Consider the following 22,129-nt stretch of genomic DNA (forward strand, 5'->3'; position numbering starts at 1 on the left):
ACCTTGTAAAGGTGACTTGAATAAGTTCTCTACAACACTATTTGCATATTCACTTCTGTTAAACATATGTAACACTTAACCCTCCTCATGGACTTTTTGGGGTCATATCAAAAAAAAATCGTAAGGTTTTAAGCCAATGAGTCAGAAGAACATTTCTACAGTTCTTACATGCTTAAAGTGACTTTTAAACCTTCTGTGACTGACACCTACACTAAGGAAAAAATGTTACACCATGACTTCAATATAAGCTTGTGTGTGTTTGAAACAAAGTATATATAATTGCAACAAAAGTTTTGTCAAAGGATATTTACCCTTACTACCAGAGATGTACTCCAATGTTTCTTTTCTAATCTATCCTATTTTTTAAAAAACATACCTTGTCTTGAGGCTGATTTTAGGAACCATTAATGAGTTAAAACCCTTAATTTGAAAGACTACTCCAGAGTCACAGAATTTAACATATGTCAGAGGAGTTGGGTGAAATAACCAACTAGTGAGAGTAATGTTGATTGAAATAATAGAATTTAGGATAAATGCTAACAACAATTCTGCCAACAGCATATTTCATTATATATTGTTTCTTTCTAATGCAATGATAGATAAAAAATACTTGGTGATTGACTGATGGTTTTTATAGTAAAAATACAATATGGTAATAAACATTTATATATAATATTTTACTTTGATAGAAAAAAAGAAAAGGATTTGAGACTGAGTGACCTTGGAATAAAAATTTTAAAAGAAATAAGACTAATAAATCAGGTAGCAATGCAGGAAAGAACAAAGCTCAAAAATTTCAATGTCTAAATAATGAAACAAACAAAACACCCTATGGCATTTTACTCAAGTGAGTGGAAATTGTAAATTTCCACAGGCCAGAAGATGTATGTGCTGTCTAATTAATGTAAAATTTGATTTACATCAATCTGGGCATGAAGGAGAAGTGTGAAGTCTACCTGATATGTTAATTTCATGTTTTTATAGCAAAATCACTGCAGATGGTGACTGCAGCCATGAAATTAAAAGACACTTACTCCTTGGAAGGAAAGTCATGACCAACCTAGATAGCATATTTAAAAGCAGAGGCATTACTTTGCCAACAAAGGTCCGTATAGTCAAGGCTATGGTTTTTCCAGTGGTCATGTATGGATGTGAGAGTTGGACTGTGAAGAAAGCTGAACTCTAAAGAATTGATGCTTTTGAACTGTGGTGTTGGAGAAGACTCTTGAGAGTCCCTTGGACTGCAAGTAGATCCAACCAGTCCATTCTGAAGGAGATCAGCCCTGGGATTTCTTTGGAAGGAATGATGCTAAAGCTGAAACTCCAGTACTTTGGCCACCTCATGCGAAGAGTTGACTCATTGGAAAAGACTCTGATGCTGGGAGGGATTGGGGGCAGGAGGAGAAGGGGAGGACAGAGGATGAGATGGTTGGATGGCATCACTGACTCGACAGACGTGAGTCTGGGTGAACTCCGGGAGTTGGTGATGGACAGGGAGGCCTGGCGTGCTGTGATTCATGGGGTCACAAAGAGTTGGACACAACTGAGCAACTGAACTGAACTGAACTGATAGCATAAACAGCTAAAAGCTGCACTGGACTCTTGACTGTCAAGGAGAGGGATTATTTGGATAGTATGAAAAGGCAAAGAGAAAAATACTTCTGGAAATATAACAAAAGACTAAAGAGTTAAAAAAAAAAAAGTGGGTTGAAAATGCATGTTTATTATTGTGTTCAGAGCTTTCCCTATAGTGAATATGCAGGGATTCGAGGATGTACTTGGGTTTGTGGGAATGGTAGGAACACAGAAGCCAGGGATCCAGAGACAAGGCTGGTTCTGCTCTTGCTCCCTTGTGGTTCCCTTCAGCAGAGTGACACTTCTGCAGACAAGCCCATTTTTATACCTTTAAAATGATGATACTAAAAGCATAAATATTTCTGAAACTGAAAAATCACTTCTTAAAAGCTCAGTCAGATGTGATTTACTTCGGCATGCTAACCCAAAGAAATAGTTCCAAATAAACATAAAATGAAGAGGTCCTTTATGGATCCTGTCCCAATATGGTTCCAGGGTGAAATCAGGGAATTTCTGATAAGAGTATATAAATTGATCATTATAATTATATAACAAATGCAGAGAAAGGCTGTCTCCAAAGAACTAAGTAGATAAAATGTAATAGGTCCAAATAGGAATTTAAATATGAACCAGGCTGCTCAGAATCAACACCTCAAATGCTACGTATCTGTTGATCTAAAACACTAGTCAGAAGAACACTAACTAGATAGGGGACCCTGGGTAAGCAACTGAAAGTGTCTCAGATTCCGCTTCAAAAGTGGTGTCATTCTAACAACAACAAGCCCTATACTGCCCATCGCACAGGAGTCTGTTTTTAAAGATGTAATTAAATTTTAAAAAGAACCTGAAAATATAGAACAAATGCATGTAAGGTAACAGCCCTATCTAAGGACAAGACTATTAGATATCTAAAAGGTCAGTGTCTTGAATTTTTTAAAAGGAAGTGAGAAATGATAAACAAATAACCATATGCTAGTGATCCAATAAGAGTGCTGAAATCTGATGCAGAACACAAAAATAGCAACGATGCAAACAGCTGCATTTGGGGTGAGCGGGTTCAGCAGGAACAGGAATGCATAAGCTAATGCATTCTGAAATGCACCAGGTAGCCCCCTCCAGGGAAAACATGGAAGATAACACAATTCTACTTTAGAGAGATTTAAAGTGAGCCAGCCAGGGCAAGTCTGGCTGGTCCTCCTGCCTCTCTGGCAGACACACTAGGAGCTTTACCAGCTTTGGATGCCACGTAATTTCTAGCCTCTCAAATGGATACTGCGATGAGCATGAAGGGAAGGGCAGTGGACCGTGATTAACAGAGATGCTTCATAAAAGACTGCCCTGCAGCACGCTGAAATCAGGAGTTCAGAAATGGGGACTACCTGACAGTCTCTCGTCAGTTCTGCCTTCCCACCCCTAGCTAGCCTGGCGGGTTCACCCCAGCCTTTCCCACACAAGCTGAGTATGTACTGGCTTACCAGTTTTCCCCTAAACTGAAAAATGCTCTCTTCTACTTAGTCATGATCTGTCTCTCTCAAAAGATGGGACCCAAGAGTTCCTCTTTTTAAAAAGCTGCTTGGGGGACTATAATGCATGATAGCCAAGTCTATGTCACTCCTAAGTTTTTTATCTTATTGCGCCTTCTGTTGCAATTATTTTTAGTATTTGGGTAAATTTTTAACTTCCCCACTTAGATTGAAAACTCCTAAAAGGCAAGAATGTTCAACACTCTTTTTAGTTCCTCTGCAGGTACTTAAGAAAAAGTCTACTATACAGTAAGCATCAGTAAAGCTGACCAGGTGAATGAATACATGCTCTCAGACAGAATAAATGAATGAGTGAGTGAATAAATGTCACGGTTTGAAGGATGACAAAGGGCCTGCCACTGTACTCCCCAATCCCCATCACTGACATTTTGGGCACTGTTTGCAGACACTGCCTAATAAAGTGTAAGTTTCCTAGGAGGGATAACATCAAATTGAGGAGTACAGAGACGGAGTATGAGGAGCTAGAGGGACACAGGGAAGAGACGAAAGCCTGGTCCAGGAAAGGCCCAAAGCACTTGTTCAAGGGAAGGCAGGGTTGAGGATACTGTGGAGATTAGTAAGAGAAGGACAGAGATGCTTCCCAGGAAAGAACTGAGGAATCGGGAGAGTAGGCTCAGGAACGGTGGGGAGAGGATGTAGAAAACAAGCCCTGCTTCTTCCCAGTGTGTCCAGGCTGGCTGTAAATGGAAGGAATATGGTGGAGAGGCGGAATGGAAGATCTGGAGCCAACTTTCAAAAGTGAATATGTTAAAGAAATTACAAATACAGTTCAAGTCCAATACCACCACGGCCAAGGGTCTAACTTAGCATTGTGTGCCACCATTTCGTTGTACTACCTGAGTGGGTAAATCCTTAATTAAGAGTTCGGGAATATCTGTCAATGTTCCAACTGTATTACAATATTGTACTGACATTCTATATACACCGAAACTACTTTTAAAAGAAAAAAGATAGACAAAAATTCCTATTAGGGAATTTTTAAGAAAGTTTAGAAAATAAACCTTTAGAAAAAGGTGTATCTTTCAGGAGAAATACATGGATGAGTGAGGCTCTGAGCACAAGCTCAGTAAGAAAAGAAGGTGACTAAATCAGGAATGAGAAGAGAGGGATTTATTGTTGCTCCAGAGAGAAAGTGGGAAGAACAGAAAGGAAAGAAGGCAGAGAAAGAAGCCCCAAATGCTGGGCCCTGCAAGGGGGACAGGCCAGTAAGAGGAAAGCCCAAGTGGCAAAAACAAATGTGGATTCAAGAGCTGGAGCCTCAGGTCAGAGCTGACATCTGAGAAACAGACACAACACATGATTTTCATGTCCAGGTGAATGGGCTGAAGAACCAACGATGTCCTGTCCATCTGTTAAGAGTTATAATTTCTATAATGGGTAACCCATTTACAATAAGTGCTCTCTATCCTTTGATCTCACTATTTAGGAAAAAAATCCTTGAAAATGTATAGAGTTAAATTACCGAAGAAGAAGCAACCAACTTCATTCATCCACTGGCTCACCTATTATTCATCAATTATGTATTTAGCATTTACAGAGAAACTGGGAGAAACTCTGACGAGCATAGCAAAGGGGATCCTGGCTCTCCTGACACCCTTAGTCCCACTGACACTTCTTGGTTTCTGCTTGTAGTAGCTACCTTTGAGCTTTTTTCTCTACCTCTAATAACCCAACCTTCTTTGCACAAAATCACCCCAAAATTTCCTAAAACAATCTCTAGAATGAAGAACAACATGCAGAAAGCCAGGGATTTGTAGGAAAGCAACATGAAGGACAGTGTGGCTCCTTTTCTATATTTCTACCTTGATTTGTTATTTATTAATTACTGCTCTTGTTTCACATCTACAACCATCTAGAGTCAATGGCAATATACCTGAAAAACATGACTGTCTTAGGGAGCCATCACCTAGATTTTCTTTAACTAGGAGCAGCATAGTATAGGAAAAAGCATCTGACTTAGCATCAAAAGGACCAGGCTCTAGTCTTGGATGGGCTACTTGAAGCTTTATGACCTTGACAGAGTTGTTCATCCTTTCTGTGCCTTATTTTTGCAATGTGTAAAATGAGGGGCTGGATCAGATACTCCTTGAGGTATATCTTCCTACTCGAAGAGTTTCTTGCTCTAAAGGTTTATAGTAAAAAAAAATTATTATAAGTTAAATATTTTCTAACTCTGACAGTTAAAAAAATGTAGTATCTGTGCTAAGCATTTAAAAATAGACACTTGAAAATAATTCACAGATATGAGACAAGAAGTTCTAAGAAGATCTTTAAAAAAAAAATTGGCACACAGTGCTATTATGAAATCCCCATTTAGTGCTTTTATATTTAAATAGCTTAATTGGAATGGAATCTCAAGTTCTTCAGATTTTTCTTCTATAGGTTTCTTCTTCTGGCATGTAAATTTCACAGACCACTCTGAACTTTAACATCTTAGTTTCCACTCCTGTTATGCCCTCACTCATGATGTTTCCCCTTTGCAACATCTCTAATTTCCTTCGCTTTTTTATCCAACAAATCCACCCAATTCTTTGGTCAATCACTGGGTCCTCAAAATTTAGAAGTAAATTGTAAAATGCTCCTCCCCCACACTGAAGATATTCCCTCAGCATACTGTAGGAAAGGAAAATTGTCTAAGTCACCATCCTGCTTAAAAACCTTCAGGCATTCACCTTTATCTACCAAAGAATGCCTAAACTCCTTGTCTTACCATTTAAGGCCTTTCACAAGTTTATGAACTTGACAACCACAGGCTTGATGATTTCCAGCCATATTTCATGCCATCATCTCACTCCTTACTTCTACTGAGGAACATCCCACTAACCGCATGCAGAATCCAACTTAAGACCCATCTTCTTGATAAAGTCCTTCCTGATATTCTGTAGGAGCCTCCTCAGTTACTTCCCTCTAGTAGGTTCTCAACAGCCAAAGGAGATACATTACAAAGTATATAATGCTAGTCCACACCTGTACTATTTCTAGATTTCATCTTCCCCACAAAACTGAGTTCTTAGAAGATAAGGGGTCATGCGTCAGGCTCCTACGCACCCACCCCATGGCCTGATGCTGTCATGGTGATGCACAACTCCAGCGTGACACTCCCTTCTATCAATACATGATGATACTTTCACATAGGATTCATCCAATTTTCCACCCAGAATGAACAAGAGGATCGCTGGTTGAGAAGTGATTAAACCCAAGACCATGAACTGCTCCCTCCAGCTTTCCTCACCAATAAACAAATGGCTCCTTCCACATCTATGATTTTGGTTCAAGAATGCAAAGTTGAGCTTGGAAATCAAAAGAAGAAAACATATTGAAAGTTGATAGAGCAAAAGAAAGTTTTCTTTGAGGACAAATTCTGTGTCATTCACAAGTCTAAGAGGGAACTGATATAAGGGTGTCAAAAACCTCTAAATAAGATGTGGGGAAGTGGGAGAAATCATTCTTCCAAGGTTTGCTCTCTCAAATGGATGTTCGTTACCTATGTCTGTAATTAACATTCTATGTGAGGACAGTGATTTCTATCAATGAAAATCACTAGCACATAAGCTAAAATCTGTCTCCTAAATTGTAAGATGGTCCAGGGTGCAATGCTACTATATCAAAGGACAAGGGAAAAAGCATAATACTAGCTTCCTTTAAAAAAAGAAAAGCATGTACATTTGTATATTTTAATCCAAATTTTTTTGCTTATAATGTTCAGTTAAAATTTTCCAGTTTGGGATGTAACAGAGAAGAACAGTGATATATTTTAAATGTAAATGAGATGATTCCAGTGAACAGCATTTTTAGAGCTTATTTTTGGGTTCTTCAGGAGGAAACATGTCCTACATAAACATAGAAACATAAACGTATGTCCTACATATACATTTTCATAGTATATAATTCATGGTATTAATACAAATAATAGTACCTGTTTTCTTCTCTAAGGTAATTTTCTATGGCTTGAGTCTCTCGCCCCAACTTCTGGGATCTCGTGTAGTCTCTCCAGGCCCGCAGGACCTTCAGTTGCAACTTCCAGTCGGACAGGGTCCCAGCTTTCCCCAGCTTAATCCTATGATCAAGAATCAGCTTGTGCCAGGCAGAGAAATACCGTTTTTGACACTGCAATGGAAACATTGGAAAATCAGTGCTAGGGTTTCTAATATCTACTGATGGGAACCCTCTCCTCAGATTTCCCCCTCATACTTTTTCTAACAAATCTAGGAACTTGATGGAAGGGGAACAGACAACTGCTTTATGCCAATAATGATGAGAAACACTCAAGTCTTGCAGCTAAGGCACTATCAGCCTCATGACTTAAGCTATTACTACAATATTTAACTCTTGTCTTAAGGCACTAGTCCTACATAGAGCTGGAGTAGCTGTCACATCTAAGATCTAAGTTAAGAGGCCTATTTGGGAGACTTGAAAGGTCTGCTTCGCAGAGATCTCCCGTGCCAGACTGTCTTGGGGCTTCAATGCCAACCGGGAACATCACTGATGTCCTAAACAAACGAACATAGGAGATCCCATAGCATGGAATGCAGTTTCTGGTGCCTCGGAACAAGACAGCTAAAAATGGCTTCAGCTGAGCTACCACTGACCACGTCAGGGTTTTGGTGAGCACTCCAAGAGAAACTAGATACCCAGTCTGCTTGCAATCTTCCACTATATGTATCTGACAACAAATCAGACAAGGTATACTGACCCTAAGGATGTCCCCAGAGGAGTACTTATGGTGCCAGGCTAAGACCTACATCTTCTATTTTCACATTTTATGCTCCTACTTCATCAAATTACTTTCAGTTCTTGCCTTATACCAACCACACTGTTTTTGCACTTCCTCATTTATGGTCATATTAATTTCTCTGTCCTTTTATGCCCTCTCTTTGCCTGATGACTTCAGGAGTCACCTCTCTCAGGAAGCCCTCCTATTACCAACTACTCTCCCCACATGCAAGTACTCTTCCCCTGGGTTGCCAGAGCAACCTATGCTTTCTACAGTTAAAGCAGTCCTCATACTATATTATAGTCACCTGATACCAGTCTTCACAAGACTGTGAGCCTCTAGAGGAGGGCCTGGCAGATCTGAGAGTGCACCACATGTGCATGCTCAGTTGCTCAGGCATGTCTGACTCTGTGATGCCATGGACTGTAGCCGCCAGGCTCCTCTGTCCATGGAATTCTCCAGGTAAGAATACTGGAGTGGGTAGCCATGCCCTTCTCCAGGGGATCTTCCCAACTCAAGGATCAAACCCAGGTCTCTTGCATTGGAGGTGAATTCTTTATTGTCTGAGCCCCAGGGAAGCCCCGTACTACATGTGGGGGGCACTACATAGAAAGTAACTGCATAGAAAGTGACTCTGGGAGGTCCAAGAGGTGCCTAGCAACCAGCGTCAAGAACTTGGGGGCCATAGCAGGGTTGGCCCTATTTACTGCTTCTTTCTCTTTAAAAATACTTATCCTTCACTATTTTAACATTTAGTAAGCACCCATTGTGTTTGAATTTTGGGATTCTGAACAAGTTTTTTTAAGATATAATCTCTGCGTTTGTGAGGTTATAGGGAGAAAGAGTATATAACTTAAAGACCAATAACATAGGCGAGCATAGGCTGGAATTCCTAGAATAGCTCATTTGGCCTGAAATATTTTCCACAAAAGAAACCGATTATATTGTCATTTAGACAAACTACAAAATCTTGTTTTTTATAATTTTCCATTAGGAGAAACCACAAAAGTCTTTAAATATTCCTTGTTCCTTCTCCATTATGTCAAACGAGGACAGATTTTCTAGACTTTCACCTTAGATCCCATAAAAGGAAAAGCAGGAAGGATGGAGAAAGTAAGAGAAAAGGGAGGAAGGACAGAATGAATGAAGGGAAATTCACTGAACATAAGATACATTTTTAGTCATAACAAGGAAAAGATGCACAGCTGCCTGTTGAGGGGGTATGGTTTTTTATTATTATTTATCTATCCCAAAAAATACAGCATGAAAAAAATAGTGTTAACTTGTGCACTGTAGTCTATAGAAAACATCATATCTATTTGCCACATTCACTTAAGAGTTTCTTCTTAAGTGACTTGATGAAATATTCTATATATAGGTAACTATCTCTAATTTTAACTCCTGGAATATTTCTAACAATTAAATAGTACAAACATAATCCACCTTGATGATAATAGCACTATTAAGAGTGTCCTTCTTGGATTTCCACATTCTTTCTCTCTGTAAAATTCAAAGCATTTCCCATGTACTATTTTATTAACTCATAGACCATCATTACAAAATAGACTCCAGATATTATGATTTACCTTACCAAGCCAAATTTCAAATTGAAAAGGGATAATGGCTAAATTCACAAAGTGAAGAGTTCGTGGTATACCTAAAGCTAAAATGAAAACATTCAGGCATCCTGATGACCCTAATATACCAGGCTATGGAGAACAGTGTGGAGATTCCTTAAAAAACTGAAAATAGAACTGCCTTATGATCCAGCAATCCCACTGCTGGGCATACACACTGAGGAAATCAGAAGGGAAAGAGACACGTGTACCCCAATGTTCATCGCAGCACTGTTTATAATAGCCAGGACATGGAAGCAACCTAGATGCCCATCAGCAGACGAATGGATAAGAAAGCTGTGGTACATATACACAATGGAGTATTACTCAGCCATTAAAAAGAATACATTTGAATCAGTTCTAATGAGATGGATAAAACTGGAACCTATTATACAGAGTGAAGTAAGCCAGAAAGAAAAACACCAGTACAGTATACTAACACATATATATGGAATTTAGAAAGATGGTAACAATAACCCTGTGTACGAGACAGCAAAAGAGACACCGATGTATAGATCAGTATTATGGACTCTGTGGGAGAGGGAGAGGGTGGGGAGATTTGGGAAAATAGCATTGAAACATGTATAATATCATGTATGAAACGAGTTGCCAGTCCAGGTTCGATGCACGGTACTGGATGCTTGGGGCTGGTGCAATGGGACGACCCAGAGGGAGGGTAGGGGAGGGAGGAGGGAGGAGGGTTCAGGACGGGGAACGCGGGTATACCTGTAAAAAAAATTGAAAAAAAAAAACTTCTCTTAAAGAGGAAGAGCAAATTATTTGCTTTTTTTATACTGAAAGAGAAAGAATTTGATACATCACTTACCTCAGTAGAAAAGCACTGCTGGAAAACATGAATTTAAGAGGGGGAAAATTTGAGTTTGTAAACGCCATAGTCAATATATTAATATTTCTTTAAAAATACTTAAGTTTAGACTTTGAGAGCAACATGATCAGTTTTGAAGGTCTGTAATTCAGTTTCACTACATAGAAGTTAATAGCAGCAAAGTGACATACTCATACGGTAACTGCTCTCTTGAAATCACCTTGCCATTGGTTTTTATCCCTGCCTACTCAAAAGAGCAACCCAGCAATCCCATTTAAATTAAAAAAAAATAAAAGTATGAATCAATAGTCACTTGGTTATTCTTGATTCACAGTAAACATTATTTAGACAAACAGGAGTCCCATCAAAGTGCTTGGAAGAAAATATTTGACAGAGGAAAAAAGTCTTGGTTCTGTCTGCTCTGGGACAAGATGCTAGCACTCTGTTCTTACTGAGAACAGACAAGAAGTGACACAGCTGACAGTCACCATCTACTTATCCTTCCTATTATGTTCCCCCAAGCAGAGTCCCCACAGTGCTCAGGCCTGCTTCTCCTCTACAGTTCTCCACTCTGGAACTACAGAAGGGCTCTATCCCTTTGCTCTATGAAACAAGAACTATACTTAAAATCAAAGCTGGTTGGAAAAGGAACAGATTCTGCTTAAGCCAGAGAACCATGTTTGAACAAGGCAGACAACTAGTCTTATCTCTCTCTGCTTCTTACCTAGCTCATTTATTTCTGCACCATGTTTTTATGTCTAATACATTCTCAAATAAAGTCATTTGCTCTTTTGCTAACTTCTAACGTCTCTTTTTTACAGTTGTGGTGATAATTAAGACTTGTTACAGGTAAATAAAATGCTGGAAATCACTGTGGGAAGAACTGCTCCTAAGTACATATCCACCTGCACTGCAGGCAGATTCTTTTTTTTTTTTTTTTTAATTTTATTTTATTTTTAAACTTTACATAATTGTATTAGTTTTGCCAAATATCAAAATGAATCCACCACAGGTATACATGTGTTCCCCATCCTGAACCCTCCTCCCTCCTCCCTCCCCATACCATCCCTCTGGGTCGTCCCAGTGCACTAGCCCCAAGCATCCAGTATCGTGCATCGAACCTGGACTGGCAACTCGTTTCTTACATGATATTTTACATGTTACAATGTCATTCTCCCAAATCTTCCCACCCTCTCCCTCTCAGGCAGATTCTTTACCGACTGAGCTACCAGGGAAGCCCAATGTTTAAAATAAAATACTACAAAGTGAGTTCAAAATTGGAAAAGGAGTACATCAAGGCTGTATATTGTCACCTTGCTTATTTAACTTATATGCAGAGGACATCATGCGAAATGATGGCCTGGATGAATCACAAGCTGGAATCAAGATTGCTGGAAGAAATATCAACAACTTCAGATATGCAGGTAATACCACTGTAATGGCAGAAAGTGAAGAAGAACTAAATAATTTCTTGATGAGGGTGAAAGAGAGTGAAAAAGCTAGCTTAAAACTCAACATTCAAAAAACTAAGATCATGGTATCTGGTCCCATTACTTCATAGCAAATATATGGGGAAAAAGTGGAAACAATGGCAGATTTTATTTTCTTAGGCACAAAAATCTGTGGACAGTGACTGCAGCCATGAAATTAACAGATATTTGCTCCCTGGAAGAAAAGCAAATCTAGACAGTGTATTAAAAAGCAAAGAAATAACTATGCCGCAAAGGTCTGTCTAGTCAAAGCTAAGGTTTTTGCGGTGGTCATGCATGGATGTGAGACTTGGACCGTAAAGAAGGCTGAGTGCCAAAGAACTGATGTTTTTGAACTGTGGTGTTGGAGAAGACTCTTGAGAGTCCTGTGGTCAGCAAGGAGATACAACCAGTCACTCCTAAAGGAGGTCAACCCTGAATATTCATTGGAAGGGCTAGTGCTGAAGCTGAAGCTCCAATACTTTGGCCACCTGATGCCAAGAGCTATTTCACTGGAAAAGACCCTGATCGTGGAAAAGACTCAGGGCAGGAGGCGAAGTGGATGGACAGAGGATGAGAATGTTGGATGGCATCACTTACTCAATGGACATGAGTTTGAGCACACTTCGGGAGATAGTGAAGGACAGGGAAACCTGGCCTGCTGCAGTCCATGGGGTTGCAAAGACCTGGACATGACTGAGCGACTGAACAACAACTACAAAGTGAAATTTAGAAAGTTTTTAAGTGAAATGCTTTTCTTCTTTCAAAATCTTCTACAAAACATCATTCAGTCATTAAGGATTCCACTCAAGAGAAGAAATGACAGCTCACTCTGCTAAATTTATTACCTGCACTGGAGTTGCCCTCCTTTTGTTGGCAAGAAAAGCTCTTCCCTGAAGTGTAATCACACCGCTGTCACTGGGAATGATTGACGTTAGGTGGAACAGCAATTTGCTATCTAATCTTCATTGTAATTCTAACCCTGTCACTAGAGATGCTTGTTCTGATTAATGAACTGGGTAACTCATCAGAATTCCTCCGCTATTTCCCTTTTGTCAGAAAGTGCAGTGATAATTGCATCAAAATTCTCAGTCATGGAAAAATAAACAATGAGTTGTAAAGAGGACAAAAATGTCAACAAGTTTACAATTTATTTTTGCCGAATGGAACTAACTGTGGTGCAACTAGTGGTCTAGGGGAGCCAACCAAGGACCGAAGGTTAGAAACAAAGGGCTCAGCTGACTCTTGGCTGCTGCCAGGCCCAAAGAAACAGACGTCCTAACACTACACAAGAAAGCAATCCTCCACATCTCTTTTCCTTTTGGAGGACAACTATCTTGAGGCAGAGGACCCCACAGACACTAAAAAGTGCCTGGAAGGTGGAGGGGAGGATCTTTCAATTTATTCATATGGTGTAGCACATTGATCTGCATATATTGAAGAAATCTTGAATCCCTGAGATAAACCCCACTTGATCATTAAAAGGTATATGATCCTTTTAATGTGTTGTTGAATCTTGATGATATAGCACTGAAAAACTGTACCCTATATCCCATCTTACTCCTGATTTGAGAAAATTATTGTGCCCCCCCCAACCCCTGAACACATACACTCTTATAACTACATAAATACATCAATGAAAAAAAGATCAGTTTTCAGCACTCAGTGCTAAGACCTGGATTTGCTGTTGGGTTTCATGGAAAAGCCTAAACTTTGACAACCAGTGCTATGTGAAACACTCACACTGGCTACAGACAAAAGGTACTTTTGTTATGGACTGACAGCTGTGGTGTCATTTTACTTCTGTATTTAATTTTTTCCCCTTCACTTTTCCCCCCTTCACTTTTAAACTTCAAAAAAAGAATAAAACCCACTTTATGACAGAAATTTGACAAACATATCCAAAAGCAGAATACAAGAATAAACGCCCTCAGTCAGCTTCTTCTGGAATTTAAAAATAAATTCCAGACATCAGATATTGTATCATTTCACCCACAAATGCATCAATATGTATTACTAACACAAGGACATTTTGTAAATTCTTCTTAATTCTTCTAAGAAGCTTCAATCAATAATATTGCTGCAATTATCTAATTCAGTTTCACTGCAGAAGTAGCACAATTTCAGAAAGCAATTGCTTAGTTTCATCATATTACATTTTTAACCAAGAAAACACTCTGGGATCTTTTAAAGAATGACATAGTACAGTCCATAATCTGACTCTTTACTAGGATAGGGCTCCTTTCCCAACAAAGCCTGTAACAATTTTCATAACCTCAAGTCTTTAGAGAAGGCCAAACTACCGGTCCCCATCATCTTCTCTTTCATCCCCTTCTAAACCTTCTTCCGTCTTCTACCCATCTCTACTCCCTGCCCATTCTCCCCACCCTAGCATGACTGTATCCTCCCCACCCCCCACCCCTGGCAACTATAACCAAAAGTACAGTTTACCTCAGAATATATTAGACAAATGCTGGATCCAGCTCTAGTGTTGTCTGACAGAAGACAATGATGTGAAGTCATTTGTCCTCACCCATATGGTTCTTAAGATCCTTATAAATATTCACCTGAATGTCTAGTGTTCAGGGGAAAAAGATATTCTAACTCTGTATAACTTAGAGAATGGGCTTCATTTATGCCAAAGACTCTTTTATTAACTTTTTAAAAAGCATAATCTAATCAACACTTTTAAAAAGATTAAAAAAAAACCACATGCTTCTGAATTTGAACCTCTTGGATCAAAATGGCATTTTGAAAAGCAAAACACCATTGCAATGTTTTGATAAATTGGCTCTCTCTCCCTGTCCCTTCTGTTAGAGGGGAGAGTAAGGAAGAGTATAGTAACAACTAAATACATAGGCTCTTTACTAATACCAACAAAATTTTATTTAGAAATTTTCCACTGAGTGGCTATATAAAGTAATACATAATAATGCTTCAAAGTCGTCCTAAAATGCACACCACATGCTACCCTTGGTAATAAGAGAGGAAAGTTACATGAATTCCAATATTCTTCATGTGTGTGCCCAACATTTCTCTTACTTTGCAGTTTTATATGTAAAAAGGCTTTTCTTTCATTTCCTTGTCCAAACATAAGACAACATTATCGAGAGGAGAACAGCAATTGCTATGTTTCAGCTCAGAAATGGTTGTGTTTCAGTGCTATGTAGCCAGTCCTGCAAAACTAAGATCTCTGGGAGGGAATCATGACGTATAAATGAGGTTCTTACCTACATTGTACAGGAGGCAGTGATCAAGACCATATCCAAGAAAGAGAAATGCAAAAAGGCAAAAATGGTTGTCTGAGGAGAACTTACAAATAGCTGTGAAAAGAGAAGAGAAAGGCAAAAAAGAAAAGAAAAGTTATGCCCATTTGAATGGAGAATTCCAAAGAATAGCAAGGAGAGATAAGAAAGCCTTCCTCAGTGATCAATGCAAAGAAATAGAGGAAAACATTACAATGGGAAAGACTAGAGATCTCTTCAAGAAAATTAAGTGATACCAAGGGAACATTTCATGCAAAGATGGGAACAATAAAGGACAAAAATGGTATGGACCTGACAGAAGAAGAAGATATTAAGAAGAGGTGGCAAGAATACACAGAAGAACTGTACAAAACAGATCTTCATGACCCAGATAATCACGATGGCGTGTTTATTGCGCCACCTAGAGCCAGGTCACCCACCTAGAGCCAGACATCCTGGAGTGCGAAGTCAAGTGGGCCTTAGGAAGCATCGCTAGGAACAAAGCTAGTGGAGGTGACGGAATTCCAGTTGAGCTATTTCAAATCCTAAAAGATAATGCTGTGAAAGTGCTGTACTCAATATGCTAGCAAATTTGAAAAACTCAGCAGTGGCCACAGGACTGGAAAAGGTCAATCTTCATTCCAATCTCAAAGAAAGGCTATGCTAAAGAATGCTCAAACTATCACACAATTGCACTCGTATCACGCTAGTATGCTCAAAATTCTCCAAGCCAGGCTTCAACAGTACATGAACCGTGAACTTCCAGATGTTCAAGCTGGATTTAGAAAGGGCAGAGGAACCAGAGATCAAATTGCCAACAGCCACTGGATCATAGAAAAAGCAAGAGAGTTCCAGAAAAAACATCTACTTTTGCTGTATTGACTATGCCTTTGACTGTGTGGATCACTACAGACTGTGGAAAATTCTTAAAGAGATGGGAATATCAGACCACCTGACCTGTCTCCTGAGAAATCTGTATGCAGGTCAAGAAGCAACAGTTAGAACTGGACATGGAACAACAGACTGGTTCTAAATCAGGAAAGGAGTACATCAGGCTGTATCTTGTCTCCCAGCTTATTTAACTTATGTGCAGAGTACATCATGAGAAATGCTGGATTGGATGAAGCACAAGCTGGAATCAAGATTGCTGGAGAAATGTCAATAACCTCAGATATGCAGATGACACCACCCTTATGGCAGAAAGTGAAGAAGAACTAAAGAGCCTCTTGATGAAAGTGAAAGAGGAGAGTGAAAAAGTTGGCTTAAAACTCAACATTCAGAAAACTAAGATCATGGCATCTTGCCCCATCACTTCATGGCAAATAGATGGGGAAACAGTGACAGACTTTTATCTTTTTGGGCTCCAAAATCACTGCTGATGGTGACTGCAGCCATGAAATTAAAAGATGCTTGCTCCTTGGAAGGAAAGTTATGACCAACCTAGACAGCATATTCAAAAGCAGAGACATTACTTTGCCAACAAAGGTCCATCTAGTCAAGACTATGGTTTTTCCAGTAGTCATGTATGGATGTGAGAGTTGGACTGTGAAGAAAGCTGAACTCTGAAGAATTGATGCTTTTGAACTGTAGTGTTGGAGAAGACTCTTGAGAGTCCCTTGGACTGCAAGGAGATCCAGCCGGTCCATCCTAAAGGAGATCAGTCCTGGGTGTTCATAGGAAGGACTGATGTTGAAGTTGAAACTGCAATACTCTGGCCACCTGATGTGAAGAGCTGGCTCATTTGAAAAGACCCTGACGCTGGGAAAGACTGAAGGCAGGAGGAGAAGGGGAGGACAGAGGATGAGATGGTTGGATGGCATCACTGACTCAATGGACATGAGTTTGAGTAAGCTCCGTGAGTTGGTGACGGACAGGGAAGCCTGGTGTGCTGCAGTCCAGGGAGCGCAAAGAGTCGGACATGACTGAGTGACTGAACTGAACTCAACTCATGTCACAATCATAACATCGATGATGCCTCCTTTAGGTCATTATTATCTTATCCTCTAACAGAGATACTTAAATAAACAAACCAAAACCCTCGCCCCTAGATTTAAGATTTAGTGAGTGTCAGCCCATCCTTCTTTTTTTCTTCAACTTTTACATGCAGGAAGGATCATAGATTTGTTTATCTGAAGAAAACATAAAATGCATTTCAGAACAGGGTGAGAATTAACAAGGGCACTTGCTAAACAGTGTAAGAATTTCATAGTTAATCCCTTGTTGTTTCTGCTAATTAGCAATGACATGTGGATTGCTGAATCTCCCCAAGAGATTTCACTTCAAGATCAAAAAGAAAGTAGGGTACGGTAGAAGTAGAAAGTTTCTATATAAAAATAAGTGTTTTGACAACATAAAAAGACCTGGGACTAAAATGGGTGGGAAAGAGGTATGAACAGTGCTACACCTGAGCTTGTGTATTGGTAAGACAGCCTGCTCTGTTTCTCTCAGAGTCTATTAAATAATGCGGCCCAAATGTGATGTTAAGAAACTGTCTGGGGAAACAAACAGAAGCCAGAGTCAAAGCACAAAGAATATAGGAGTTAAAAGAGCCTGAACTAGAGCAACCCTAGGAAAAAGATTCTTTGAAGTCTTCCTGCAAATTACTTAGCTTGCTGTTGAATTTGTGCTAGAGAACCCTTTGGAGGGTGCTGACAAGAGCTTCCTGCTATCTCTCTGCTCACTGCAAGCCAGGTAGGCATTTCCCCTCTTTTTATATTGTGGTCATATTTCAGCTGCTGAGTATCCAAGCTTCATTACCCAAGGGCAGCTTTAGGCTCCTTCAGAGCCAGGCTAGTAACATGGATTGGGACCAACATAATGAGCCCAGATCAGATCAGATCAGATCAGTCGCTCAGTCGTGTCCGACTCTTTGCAACCCCATGAATCGCAGCATGCCAGGCCTCCCTGTCCATCACCAACTCCCGGAGTTCACTCAGACTCACGTCCATCGAGTCAGTGATGCCATCCAGCCATCTCATCCTCCGTCATCCCCTTCTCCTCTTGCCCCCAATCCCTCCCAGCATCAGAGTCTTTTCCAATGAGTCAACTCCTCACATGAGGTGGCCAAAGTACTGGAGTTTCAGCTTTAGCATCATTCCTTCCAAAGAAATCCCAGGGCTGATCTCCTTCAGAATGGACTGGTTGGATCTCCTTGCAGTCCAATGGACTCTCAAGAGTCTTCTCCAACACCACAGTTCAAAAGCATCAATTCTTCAGAGCTCAGCCTTCTTCACAGTCCAACTCTCACATCCATACATGACCACAGGAAAAACCATAGCCTTGACTAGACGAACCTTTGTCGACAAAGTAATGTCTCTGCTTTTTAATATTCTATCTAGGTTGGTTATAACTTTCCTTCCAAGAAGTAAGCGTCTTTTAATTTCATGGCTGCAGTCACCATCTGCAGTGATTTTGGAGCCCAGAAAAATAAAGTCTGACACTGTTTCCACTGTTTCCCCATCTATTTCCCATGAAGTGATGGGACCAGATGCCATGATCTTCGTTTTCTGAATGTTGAGCTTTAAGCCAACTTTTTCTCTCTCCACTTTCACTTTCATCAAGAGGCTTTTTAGTTCCTCTTCACTTTCTGCCATAAGGGTGGTGTCATCTGCATATCTGAGGTTATTGATAATTCTCCCGGCAATCTTGATTCCAGCTTGTGTTTCTTCCAGTCGAGAGTTTCTCATGATGTACTCTGCATATAAGTTAAATAAACAGGGTGACAATATACAGCCTTGACGTACTCCTTTTCCTATTTGGAACCAGTCTGTTGTTCCATGTCCAGTTCTAACTGTTGCCTCCTGATCTGCATACAGGTTTCTCAAGAGGCAGATCACGTGGTCTGGTATTCCCATCTCTTTCAGAATTTTCCACAGTTTCTTGTGATCCACACAGTCAAAGGCTTTGGCATAGTCAATAAAGCAGAAATAGATGTTTTTCTGGAACTCTCTTGCTTTTTCCATGATCCAGCAGATGTTGGCAATTTGATCTCTGGTTCCTCTGCCTTTTCTAAAACCAGCTTGAACATCAGGAAGTTCACGGTTCACATATTGCTGAAGCCTGGCTTGGAGAATATTGAGCATTACTTTACTAACGTGTGAGATGAGTGCAATTGTGCGGTAGTTTGAGCATTCTCTGGAATTGCCTTTCTTTGGGATTGGAATGAAAACTGACCTTTTCCAGTCCTGTCGCCACTGCTGAGTTTTCCAAATTTGCTGGCATATTGAGTGCAGCACTTTCACAGCATCATCTTTCAGGATTTGGAATAGCTCAACTGGAATTCTATCACCTCCACTAGCTTTGTTTGTAGTGATGCATTCTAAGGCCCACTTGACTTCACATTCCAGGATGTCTGGCTCTAGGTCAGTGATCACACCATCCTGATTATCTGGGTTGTGAAGATCTTTTTTGTACAGTTCTCCTGTGTATTCTTGCCACCTCTTCTTAATATCTTCTGCTTCTGTTAGGTCCATACCATTTCTGTCCTTTATCGAGCCCATCTTTGCATGAAATGTTCCATTGGTATCTCTGATTTTCTTGAAGAGCTTTCTAGTCTTTCCCATTCTGATGTTTTCCTCTATTTCTTTGCATTGATCACCAAAGAAGGCTTTCTTATCTCTTCTTGCTATTCTTTGGCACTCTGCGTTCAGATGTTTATATCTTTCCTTTTCTCCTTTGCTTTTTGCTTCTCTTCTTTTCACAGCTATATGTAAGGCCTCCCCAGACAGCCATTTTGCTTTTTGCATTTCTTTTCCATGGGGATGTTCTTGATCCCTGTCTCCTGTACAATGTCACAAACCTCAGTCCATAGTTCATCAGGCACTCTATCTATCAGATCTAGGCCCTTAAATCTATTTCTCACTCCCACTATATAATCATAAGGGATTTGATTTAGGTCATACCTGAATGATCTAGTGGTTTTCCCTACTTTCTTAAATTTAAGTCTGAATTTGGCAATAAGGAGTTCAGGGTCTGAGCCACAGTTGGCTCCTGGTCTTGCTTTTGCTGACTGTATAGAGCTTCTCCATCTTTGGCTGCAAAGGATATAATCAACCTGATTTTGGTGTTGACCATCTGGTGATGTCCATGTATAGAGTCTTCTCTTGTGTTGTTGGAAGAGGGTGTTTGTTATGACCAGTGCGCCCAGAGGACCTGCTAACTCTGGTGGAGCTTACCAGGGGCTATCCTGTTTCCAGTCAAGTCTATGCAAAAGCATGAAGAGTCTGGTCAGTGGGTTTTCCCCCACGTCTCAGTTTTACCTACATCCACTGGAACATTGAAATTAAGAGGTTCACTGACAATAAAGCACATGAATAACATAATCATATGAAAGGGGAAGCGGTAGTAAAGAACCAACCTAGGTAACTTTAGAAAACAATTTTGGCTGAATAAGGCTGAAAACAAAAAATAGCTGTATAAATATACACAATAACCAGTAAACTTGTTTCCACAGAAGTATAGGTTACCAATTCTAAAACTACTTTTATAGTATACAGGATTAAAATAGTTTTAAATAATTTAAAATAAAATAATTAAACAATAAAACAGTTTAAAATAATTGATGCTTTCAAACTATGGTGCTGAAGACTCCTAAGAGTCCCTTGGATTGCACAAAGGTCAAACCAGTCAATCCTAAAGGAAATCAACCCTGAATATTCACTGGAAGGACTGCTGCTAAAGCTGAAGCTCCAATACTTTGGCCATCTGACGTGAAGAGCCAACACACTGGAAAAGACCCTGATGCTGAGAAAAATTGAGGGCAGGAGGAGAAGAGGGCGACAGATGATGAGATGGTTGGATGGCATCCCTGACTCAATGGACATGAGTCTGAATAAATTCCGAGATAGTGAAGGACAGGAAAACCTGGCATGCTGCAGTCCAGGGGTTTTAAAGAGTTGGACACAACTCAGTGACTGAACGACAACAACAAGGGCTAAATAAATATATTTTAGATACTAAGTTCCAGGTATAAACAAGCAAGGGGGAAGGCTACACTAAAACCTATGATGCTGGATTAGGGTTGAAGTTATTACAATTATTTTAATATACAGATAGACAGATACAGAAAAAGGTACAAATAAGGAAGGGAAGAAGAGCGTGTCCTCTGTGTTGTTGTAGCAGAACTGGATGTTTCAGTATGAACTAGTGGATTTTAACGTGCATACACACAGACAGACACATAAAAAAATATAATGTGCATGTATGTGTAGGTTAGTATATGTACATTGATTTCCCAGATCTGTCTGCCAAGAGGGCCCAGAAAACATGATATCCCAGTAGCAGTGAGCACAGCTAGTAACCAGATCTTGGTTTCTAAATATTCTCCAACAAATGGAAGTAGAGTTCCAAGTAGAAGTGGTTGGTTCCAGAGTTAGGGCAGGGAAAGTATAACATGAGCTTGGAATATCCTATGGTACCAGAAAGAAAGGATTTTGAAAGGGCAAAGGAATCAACCAGAAAGAGTTCCCAATGGCCAAGATTAGAACAATTTGAAAAACAAAGTAAACAATAATATTAGAATATAATCCAAAGGATCAAGTAAATATCCTCAAGTCCATACTAATATAAATAGATAACTGAAAAACTGAGTAAATAAATAAATGGGGAAGAAGGGACAGTTCTTCCTTCTAGAAGAATCTAAATGAATAAATGGAGAAAAGATGAGGGAAATACAAAATCATCCTTAGACAACTACCACATAAATTATTGTTACAGGGAAGTTACAATAAATGCTAAAATCAGTAAGTGAGTTTAAGGATAAACAGAATACTTGCATAGTTTCACAATATTTCCTCTAAGATATGAATTACAAAGGAAAAAATAGTGACTTTACAGTGGAGAAACCCAGCAGACACAATCTTAAGTGACTGAGGTTAATATCAACAGAAATAAGACATATTAACATTATGTGGAGTTCCCTGGCAGTCCAGGAGTTAGGACTACATGCTCTCACTGCTGAGGGCCTGGGTTCAATCCCACATTGAAGAACTAAGATCCCACAAGCCACATGGCACAGCCAAAAACAAAAACAAAGATTACGTACCCCAAGAGAGTTCCAGAAAAATATCTATTTCTGCTTTATTGACTATGCCAAAGCCTTTGACTGTGTGGATCACAAGAAACTGTGGAAAATTCTGAAAG

At 39.7% G+C, this 22,129-nt stretch overlaps 1 protein-coding gene across 3 annotated transcripts in view; it reads right to left on the reverse strand.

Moving 5' to 3' along the window:
• The window catches only part of CCDC191 (coiled-coil domain containing 191), a 99,062-nt gene that overhangs the window by 50,434 nt on the left and 26,499 nt on the right, over positions 1–22,129 (reverse strand). For all 3 annotated transcript variants that reach the window (XR_009495046.1, XM_059887903.1, XM_002684755.6), the window contains exon 8: positions 7,036–7,226. Coding sequence is in view for 2 of the 3 variants with exons in the window: in XM_059887903.1 (XP_059743886.1) it covers positions 7,036–7,226 (191 nt within the window). In the remaining variant the exon portion in view is untranslated. The remainder of the gene's footprint in view (positions 1–7,035; positions 7,227–22,129) is intronic.

This window comes from Bos taurus, chromosome 1 (assembly GCF_002263795.3).
Source record: "Bos taurus isolate L1 Dominette 01449 registration number 42190680 breed Hereford chromosome 1, ARS-UCD2.0, whole genome shotgun sequence".
Lineage (NCBI taxonomy): Eukaryota > Metazoa > Chordata > Mammalia > Artiodactyla > Bovidae > Bos > Bos taurus.